The sequence below is a fragment of the Sciurus vulgaris genome (genome assembly GCF_902686455.1).
Source record: "Sciurus vulgaris genome assembly, chromosome: 16".
Taxonomy (NCBI): Eukaryota; Metazoa; Chordata; class Mammalia; order Rodentia; family Sciuridae; genus Sciurus; species Sciurus vulgaris.
In genome coordinates this window covers 621902-631838 of record NC_136477.1, presented here as the reverse complement: position 1 = coordinate 631838, position 9937 = coordinate 621902, and the positions used below count along the sequence as shown (strand labels likewise).

General features: G+C 63.3%; 1 protein-coding gene across 1 annotated transcript; it reads right to left on the bottom strand.

Annotated features, from left to right (window-relative positions):
* Nucleotides 1–1636: 1636 nt before the first annotated feature.
* Nucleotides 1637–7922, bottom strand: CNN2 (calponin 2; the record flags this gene model as incomplete). The annotated part of the gene is given in 12 exon segments (XM_079115072.1): nt 1637–2681; nt 2684–2710; nt 3198–3261; nt 3263–3336; nt 3434–3474; nt 3477–3549; nt 3820–3957; nt 4046–4112; nt 4646–4770; nt 6667–6728; nt 6980–7592; nt 7908–7922. Coding segments are annotated over 12 exon segments (1542 nt in total). The 3' UTR covers nt 1637–2438.
* Nucleotides 7923–9937: the final 2015 nt, after the last annotated feature.

Genomic DNA, 9937 nt, shown 5'->3' with positions numbered 1-9937 from the left:
TCAGCTTAACGCTTTCACCGCCCCCCCCCCGGCCCCACCCCCAGGCCTCTTGCAAGGTCCTGGCTCGGCCTCATCCCGGACCTGGGCAAGGGTTTCCTTTGCCCCTGTCGTCGGGTGATAGCAGCAACGAATATTTTCTGTTGAGCATGTCACACGCCTGGCTGGCAGTACTAGATTCTCGATTCATTTTACAGAAGTGGACACTGAGGTCAAGTGGATACAGCAGGAGACCGGCCCAGCTCTCCACACTATCATGGATTACTGATCTCTCAGAAATACAGGATCCAGAGAAGGGACAGGGACAGACTCCTGGAACCAGCAGTTCCTGATCCTGTATTTTTCTAGGGACCGTACAGCTCTGGGCTACTTTCTTGTACAAATGGGGAAACTAAGGCTTCCAGAGAGGCAGGAAGTTGCCAAAAGGCAACCATCCACGGGGGACTAGACCCTAGGACCTCAACCTCCTCGCCAGTATTCTTTTGGCAAGTGGGTTTTAGGATCTCTGGGGACCAACTCATTTATAAAGGAGTGGTGTTGGGGATCTCTAAGTGAGAAAGGCACTGCAGGTGTATGTTGGTAACGACCTTCTCCAGTGACCCCCATGACCACCTCCTCCCATTGAGAATTAATGGTCAATTCAGTGTCCCCAACACTCAGGAAGGGCGGCGAGGGAATTTGCCTTCCCCCCACCCCACCCCCACCCCTGCGTTCTCAAGTGTCGCGCCCCTCCTCCCTCTCCGGGTCCCCCTCACCGTTTCGGGGCCCCGGGCTCTGGTCCGCCTTCCCTCCGCTGCCGGGGTACGAGGCCCCTTTAAGAGAAGCCCCCGGCGGGCGCTAAGCCCCCGAAGTTGACGGGCTTTTGCATCCCTGCGCTGACCACCGCGCCCTTAACGCCCCGCCCCCTTCCGCTACCATTGGCCGTTGTGCCCGCCAGTCACAGGCCGGCCCCACCGGAGCCCGGCGCGCGCCGAGGATTAGGGCGGGATTATAGCGGGGCGCGCCGAGCCGGCTTTCTTAAAGGGGCCGCGCGCCTCTTGCTGAATCACTTGGAGGCGGCAACGCGCCCAGCTCTTCCCACAGGGGCCAGGCTGGGGACATGCGGGCCAGACCGTCTCTGGGAAGCCTGGCTGTCTCCTCACGTCGCATAGTCCTCTGTAATACCAAAGCCCCCCCACTGCAGGAGACCCTTTTCCCCTCTCCTGGGGACCTAGGTCCTAGCTAGACTGGCTCAAGACCGGAACTCCATTTGCCCATCCGAAAAATGGGGAGATGGACCCGAGTCCCCATTTGTTCGTTCATTCATTCCCCAGACATTCCTGGATCCCTACGTTGGGCCAGACGATGGCAGAATGGGGAAGGGACGCCCAACATTCTAAGATTAGAGTCTTGGATCATAATGGTCATCCTGATTTTGAGGAAAACCTCCGAGTATTTCCCAAGATCCTGCTGGCTGAATGGAGGATGTGGATCCACAGCCCCGAAGGCACTGGGATGCCTGGTGCAGACAGGAGGTGGCCTTGGGCCAGCAGAGAGGCGGGTAGTTGCCAACCCGCTCCCTGCTCAGGCCCCTAGGGGGAAGCAGGAAATGACCCCTGCCACCAGGTGGTCCCAACTCCCTACACCCTCTTTTCTTCTAAACAGAGGTTTTTTATTGCTTTGGGTCCACACTGGCAATTCACATTGTCATAGGCCAGGGCCCTTGGGTGGGGGTCCAGTGAGCGCAGTACCTGGCGGGGGGGATACTAGCTGGTGGGGTCAGAAGGGCAAGAGCTGGGGGACCGGGGTCTTGAACACCTGCTGGGCCTCAGGGGTGAGGGGGACCTGGGGAGAGGGTCTGGCTTTACCCCAACCACTGAGCTCCAATGTCCTGTTGGGCCTCGGTTTCTCCGCTGGTCCCCTGGCAAGGACCCAGGGCTGTTGCTCTGGGGGGTTTTAAGAGAAATGTGGCCCCTCAATGTGCCTAAAAGATCTTAGGGCTGTGGCCAGGGTCTCTCCCAGGAGGCCCATTTCAGAGCACTCCCCTCTACCATCCCCACCCTCTTCTCCTGAAAAAAAGAAAAAACGTTGTTTTCTTTGTTAAAGTGCCTGAAAGTCCCGCCGGTACAAAACCACAAGCTGTTGGGAAGAGTGAGGAAACCGGACGCCATTTGGGGCCGGCTTCCCCACTGCCCTGGTCTCTGCCCCACAAAGCTAGGCCACCGCCAACCAGGAAATCTGCTTCCTGGTGTCCTGAGGACCCCCACCCACAATGCCCACACGTGCCTTCCTCCAGCTGGTAACTCAGTCCTGTGACAGATCGGGCAGGGTGCGAAGAGGCCTGGCCACGATCTGGCCCGCCAGCTGCTGGACCCCGACTGGCAACACTCAGAAAAAGAAAGCAGAGGAGCCCAAAGCCCAGGTGGGGGGCTGCTGTGGGCAGGGCCCAGCACACTGGCGCCTCAGCAGCCAGCCTCCTCCAGGCCGTAGGGGGGACGCTCCGGGGCCGCCTCAGGGTGGCTGCTGGCTCCCACTGCGGCGCCCTTGGCCGCAGGGCCTGGTGGGCAGTACTTGGGGTCGTATATCTGGTGGCCCAGGCCGCAGACTTGGCCACTCTGGCTGGCGCCCTGGGTGTGGCCCATCTGCAGAGACACAGAGGAGCTGTCCCACTTGTCGGTCCCCAGCTTGGTCCCCAGCTTGGCGTTGCAGATGTCCCTGGAGCAGTCATGCCCACCTGCAGAGGGAGGAGTGGGGCTCAGCGGGGAGGAGGGAGGGAGCCCCCACTCATTTCCCCTGCTCCCTGTCCAGGCCCAGGACCCCACAGGTCTGCCCAGCATCTGCTGACCCTTCTGACTACGAGAAGTGGGTCTCTGCCACCAGGGACCCTGTCCCCCTGCTCAGTCCTGGCCACTGAAACCAGGAAGGTCCGGCTTTTCCCCTGACCACCTCTGGCTGAGGCTCAGGCCTGCAGGGACCAGAGGGCTCCCCGCCTATTAGGCTGACATGTGCATCGGCGTGGCAGAGAACGAGCCCAACCTCCAAGTGTCAGAACTGGGGGGCCCTGGGGCACTCTGAGGAAGACAAGGAGCAGAGTGGGGCTGTTGCTTCCCCAGGCACACACAGCAAGGCGGAAACCAGGAGCTAAACAAGCCGAGATGGGGCAGGAGGGAGGCCAGGTGTGGCTGGCCGGCAGGACCCGGCTGATGCTGTGGGGCGGGCACCTGGCTGGCACGCTTGTTGGTGCCCCTCTGCAGGCTGATGGTGGTGTGGTCCATGGGTGGCAGGATGTGGGTCACAGAGATGCCTCCTGGTGCCGTACGCGGTCACTCCTGACTGGCTGGCGCATTTGTTGGTGACCATCTGCAGAAGTGGACGGAGAGGTCAGGTGGTCCCTGCCAGCCTCCAGACCCTTGGGAGGTCTCGGCTGAGCCAGGAGGCCTGGGGATGTGAGGCCCACCTGCCGCCCGATGACGCACTGGCCAGCCTTCATGGTGGCGGCGTGAAGCTCCGCAGCCGCCGCTCCATGTACCTCACTCCGATGTCCATGCTGTTCTGCAGCCCCTTTGTCTTGGCCTGGGGTGAGGGGCGCCGGGATCAAGGGAGCAGCGGCACAGGGACACGGGCACCCTCCCATGCCACCTCCCTCTGGCCTCCTCCCGGAGACTCCACGCCCCTTCCCATGCCAGACCCTGGCCCCAGGCTCAGGCTGAGGATGGCGGATTGTTCCTCCTCTGCCGCCAGCCTCGGCTGTGACTCCCGTCAAGGTGGACTCTGCCACGCGCAAACCCAGAAAGTAAAGGGCCTCCACACACAGACACCGTGCAGCGGTCCCCTGGACCTCACCTTCCCTGCCAGCGCCAGCAGAGACACCTGGACCAGGGTCATGTTCCCGCTCTCAAACAGTTGCTGGCCTGGAACAGGGTCCACGGGGCTCATGCCATAGCTGACCATGGCCTTGATGGAGCTGGAGAGGTTTTCTAGGGGAAAGGAGCCAGGGCAAGGGCAGTGAGTGGACCTGACCCTAGTGGTGTGGCACCCGCCAGGCCTCCTCCGCCAGCCAGCCCCTCACCTGGTGCCAGTTTTGCATGGACAGGTTGATCTTAGGGACAGAGCCTGGCTGCAGCTTGTTCATGAGTCTGGGAGGACAGACCGGGTGGGGCCGGAGAGGAGCCAGGTGAGTGGTGGGAAGCTCACTGGCCTCCGTCTCTGCTGACCCAACAGTGCCCACCCGCCCCGCAAGCACAGCAGCCAAGCGAGGGGTCCTAGGGACGCAGCCTATGACCGCGGAGTTTGGGGAGGGAGTCTGGGAACTGCTGGTACAATTTTTTATGTGCAAAGCTAGAAGATCTGAATGAGGGGAACAGGGTGCGGCAAGCAAAGCAGCCGCCCACCAGGGACGCGGGACGCACAGCCCACACGCCCAGACACAGAAGAGCGCGAAGGCCTGAGACAAAGCAGCGGGTGCAGGGGCCACGCCCAGCTGCCCGGGAGGCTGAGGCAGGGCACGCACGTCCTGCTCAGTGGTGGAGCGCCTGCCTGGGAGCCGAGGGCTGGGTTAAGACCGAGAGACTGAGAGACGTGGCTCCAAAATGAGAAAGAGAAGCAAGCCAGACTCGACCCTTAGGAGGGCAAGCCCGAGGCACAGCGGGGGCCACGGGCAGGCACCCACTCATGTGCATAAGATGACCCATCCTTCAGACCCTTCTGGAAGTCGGGGCCAACGGAGAGGCCCGTGAGACCCTCAATCCAGCTGCAAAGCTCAGCCTCCTTCTGAGGGTCGTACTTAGACAGGAGCTGGAGGAGCAGAGGATACCGGGCTCAGCCAGGCGAGGGCGCCCTAGAGAAGCCTCCAGATGGGGCGAGGCCAGAGGCTGCAGAGGCCCCACGCAGGCAGAGATGCTCCGCCTCCCGGGCTGCAGACTGGCCGGTCCAACCCCCACGCCCGGCTACCTCACACTTTCCAGTCACTAGGGATGCAGGTCAGCCCACTCGGGACGTGCACAGCCATCCCCACAGCTGACTCCCAAACACTCCGTCACCCAACGATAACCCTGTCCCCCCAGCCTGGCACCCACAAGTCTACTTCCTGTCTCTGGACTTTCCTGTCCTGGGAGGTCTCCTGTCACTGGGTCACACCCTGAGTGGCCTTGTGTCTGGCTCTCACTGAGCATGAAGACCTCAGGTCCATCTACACTTCAGTGTGCCACCTGGCTCTCGCTTATGACTGAGGACACTCCATGATGAATGGACCATCGTGTTTATCTGTCCAACTGCTGGTGGACATTTGGGCTGTGTGGATACAGCTGCTGGGGACCTTGTGTGATTCCTCTGGTCACCTGTCTTCATACGCTTGGGTGGACACCCAGGAGAGGAGCTGCATGCCTGTGTCTCACTTACTGAGGAACCGTCAGATTTTTGTTTCTGGAACCAGCTGTGCCAGCTCCTGCCCCAGGGCCTTTGCACAGACCGCCCGCTGACTCAGGTGCTTCCCTGGCCACCCCAGCTGACGTGCCCATGACCCTGCCTCCCCACCTGGCTTTGTGCCCTACCAGCCTTCATCTCCACCCTCAGGCCACACACCTCCTGGCTCTCTGTCCACCTCCAGCATGCTTGCTGCCAGCTCAGGGCTGGGTGGCTGCACAGTAATGCTACAGGTCCCCCATCACGCATACCACTCCCCATGGGCCCCCAGGCCCCACGGCAGTATCTCAGACCAGGAGAGAAGCTGCAGCATGAGGCCAGCAAGTCCTGGGCGGGTGTGTGGCAGGTGCTGGCCCTTGGTCAGGATAGGATTGTCCAGCTGGGTGGTTTGTGCTGCAGATGCCCGCCCTCCTTTCTCAAAAGAGAAAAGGGCCCCTTTCCTTCCTCTGCTCTTACATGCCCAGGGGCTAGGAGTACGGCAGAGCCAACTTCCAGGTGACCATGGACAGCTGTCCCCCCTCCAGCCTCAGCTCCCCTTCTTAGCTTGGGACAACCTGCATAGGGGTCTTCTGACCTGAGCCCCACCTCCTGGCTCCTGCCTTCAGCCCTGTGACTGGATCAGGATGCACAGGGCAGTTCAGAAGGGAGGCCCGTGAGCCCACCTGCACCCCCAGGTTCCCACACCCCGAGCAGCCTGTGGAAGCGGGTGGGGCACCAGGCACAGCCTGCCCAGCTGGGCCCTGTCCCTGACAGCTCCAGGGACCAGGGCTCCAGGCCCGGTCCCACCCACGTGGCCTCCTTACCCTGGCCATGGGCCTCCTACAGCACACATTCCTCCTCATCACAAATTGCAGGGAATGTGGCTGAGCCGCCCCTGCTAAATCGGGAGCAGCTGTTCCCAGTAGTCCAGGCCCCCTGGCCAGCTGGGAGCACATGGCACGGCTGCTGAGAGACACTGGATGTCTGCCTGCCCCAGCGCTGTCCAACCAGGGTAAACTGAGGCATGGAGACCGTCCCCTGGGAGGATGGTGTGTGCTGAAGCCCATGCTGAAGCCCCTGCCGCGCCCATCCTCCAGCCCAGCAAACTGAGGGCTGGTCACCTCGGGCCTGCGACCCCGCCCCTCCAGGGCAGCACTGACCCGCCCCCAGCCCCACCATCTCAGAGGTCTGTGGCTCCCCGCTTCCCGGCCTCTTGAGGCTGGGCCACTCTTAAGCTGTCTGGGCAGCGCAGGCAGCCTTTCTCAGCCCTGGCGCCAGCGGGCACCTTACCCTGCCTCTGGGCCCACAGGCTGCAAGGTGGGGACCCGAGTCGCACCGGGTGTGCGCGGAAGTCCGCGGGTTTCAGACTCCCTGCTGTAAAGGGCAGAGGAGGACCGGAGGTCCTGGATGCGGCTGGGGCAGGGTCCTGACTGCGGCCAGGTTCCCAGGTGCCGGGGGCGGGTGTGCGGGGATGGGCAGGGAGGACGGCACCCGGTGGGTGCGTGATCACCGCGCACCTCCTTCTCCGTCCCCAGGACGCCCTGCTGTGCGACCCTCTAGCCGCGTCTGCCCCCTCTGAGCCCAAGCCAGAGGGGTTCTTGACCGTGCCTCTCCCGGGCCACTCGCGATTCCGGGTGAGGACGCTCTCGCTCGGGCCGCGCGGCCAGGAGGCGCCCTCGGGCGCAGAGGCGCGCGGGCGGCCTGGGAATTCCTGGGGTCCCCGCCCTCCCCTCCCGAACCTGGGCGGCCCGAGGCGGAAGCGCAGCCCGGGCCAGGGGGCTGCCGGTGCCCCGCCGCCGGGCACCTCCCGCGCGGAGCCGGCGCGGGCCGGGCCGGGCCCCCGGTGGCTGGGACGCGGCCCGCCACTCACCCGGCTGCGGGCCGGCGGCGAACCGCGCGGAGCTCACGGCTGCGCCGCCGACCCTCGCGCGGGGCTGAGCGGGCCCGGCGCCGCCCCCGCCGCCCATGGGCCGCCGCGCTGGCCTTATAAGGCCGGGAGACGGCGGCCGCGCCCCGCCCCGCGCCCCCCAGCTGGACGGAGGTCGGAGGAGGCCCTCGGCGGCGTCTCGGAGGAAGCCGGCCCGGGGGCAGCGGGGGGCGTGCCGGACCTCGTGCTGTCCGCGGGGAGAGGACGCCCGACGGCGCGGGCGGGAAGCTCGTGGAGGCCAGCCGGGCGGGCGCCCTGGAGGGGCGGGGCCTCGACGGAGGGCCGAGGGCTGCAAGGGGCAGGGCAGGCGGCCAGTCACGGGGAAGCCGTGAGATCCCTTGCCCAGCGCGCAGGCCGGCAGGCCGATAACAGGATACACGGGCTGGTCCGTGACTCCTGACCACTTCCTCACTCACCCGTATGTTCACAGGAAGCCCCCTGTCCTCAGGGACAGTCCCTCAATAGCCCAGGACCAACCGGGCACAGAACCCACCGGCCCACCCTCTGCCTGGAGGAGAAGCCAGAGGGAAGGAAGGACCTAGGTCTGTCTGGAAGGAGAGTCGGGGCTGCCAGGCAAGGCCAGTGTGTGGCACAGTAGGCCTACCTCCCAGGTGTCCATGGGAACACGGATGCACTGAGTGTCCTCCTGCACTGTCCACCCTGTGGCTGCCCTGCACTGAGGGCAGGTGGGTCTGGCTGTGTCCCCCAGCAGTGTCCCCACAGGAGCCTCCCAGTGCCGGGGCCACAGGTGCCCCACCCAGCTGGATTTCCTCCCTTGATTCTCGTGTCAGTGAGGAGGACACTGTGTCCAGCTTCTGGAGAGGAGGACACTGCTTCCGGCTTCTGGAGAGGAGGACACTGCTTCCGGCTTCTGGAGAGGAGGACACTGCGTCCGGCTTCTGGAGAGGAGGACACTGCGTCCGGCTTCTGGAGAGGAGGACACTGCGTCAGGCTTCTGGAGAGGAGGACACTGTGTCCGGCTTCTGGAGAACTTCTGGGGCCAGTGGAACAAGCTGGCCCTCTGCGGCTTCCTCATCTGCGCGTCTTGCCAACCCTGGGTAGGCGTGAGACGGAGGAGGCTGGCCGATGCCCTGGGCTGTGCTGTGTGGGACTCGGAAGGCTGCGTTCGAAAGCTGCCTTGGACCCGCAGGAACAGTCTTCGTGCTGTTCCACGTGGACACCACCGGAGTTTGACGGTGAGGAGACACGTTCTTTTTGTGGTGCTGGGTCGGGACCCAGGGCCTGTCCGGTGCTGGGCGACACTGCCCCTGAGCCACGTGCAGTCCTGAAGTGGATCACTGGGGCCTCGCGCCTCCAGCCAGTCCTTCGAGTACGTCTCCCGAAGGCGCCGGGCCAGGTGCTGGCCTGCAGGTGGCCGGAAGGCCAGAGCCAGCCCCTGCTTGTCTTCCCAGGGCCTGTGAGCTAAGCACGGCTTTCCCATTTTTAAGTGGTTGGAAAAAAAATCGAAGGATGAGAACCTTCCAGGGGTGGAGTCTGGTCAGCACCCAGAGTCTGGCCAGCACCCGGCTGAACCGAGGCTACGCCACTCACGAGGCCGAAGACACCGCCTGGTGGGCGTTTTAGGGAAATAGCTCACCTGCTGCCCTGACCCCAGGCCTCAGCGTCCTCGACCCCCCCAGTCCAGACCCCGAGGTCCCAGAACTTGAAATTCTGGGACTCTGGCACTTCGGAATACTATGGTCCTAGAACCTGAGGCCTCAGATTTACAGGGTGACCTGATTCTGTGTGACATTCGGACTCCGAAGCTCCCTAGTCGCCCTGCAAAGCCTGGGTTCTGCTCCCTGCTCCCACCCTGACTGTGTGACTTTACGAAACCACTCCACCTCTCTGTGCCTCGTCTGCTGTAGAATGGGTGTGATGAAGCGGGGCTCCTGGGCTGCTCTCAACGAGTGAAGTGCTCAGGGGGCGCCTCGCATGGAGCGCAGGGCTTGTTGAGTCAATAGCCGTCCAGACCTCAGGACCTTGGGCCAGAGGAGCCTGACAGGGTCCAGGGGCTTCTCGGCTCTCTCTCTGGGGACTCTGCAGCCGCTCTGTCCTTAAACCCCAGTGTGTGCTGACACCGTGGGGCCAGCACTAATGCCTCCAGCAGGGCAGCAGTGTGGTGGCCCAGGGGCGGGGCAGCTGGGCCCGGTACCTCTGCCTCTGGTGGAGGGCCTCCGTCCTGATGGATGCTGAGGCCCTGAGAACACAGGCAGGAGAGCCCAATGCAGCCGGGGTAGCAGAGTTACAGGAAACGAGTCCCCGCCCAAGGCAGAGGTGGAGGCAGGACGGCCAGTTCAAGGCCAGCCTAGGCAAGTTAGAGAGCCCCTATCTCAAAGTAAGTAAAATCGGAAGGGCTGGGGGGCTGGGGGCGCAGGGTGCGGCTCAGTGGTGAGCGCTTGCCTGGTATGTGTGAGGCACTGGGTTTGATTGTCAGCACCGCATATACATAAAGGGTAATCAACAACTAATAAAAGTGCTTTAAAAAATAAATACAGAGTGCTGGGGAGGCACTCAGTGCTGTGAAGTGCCCTGGGTTCACCAAAAGAAACCCAGCTCTTTACCGGTTACTTTGTTACTATCTAGTAAGGAATCTCCTCGGGGAGCCTGCGCCAGGAGGGAGATTGCTTCCTC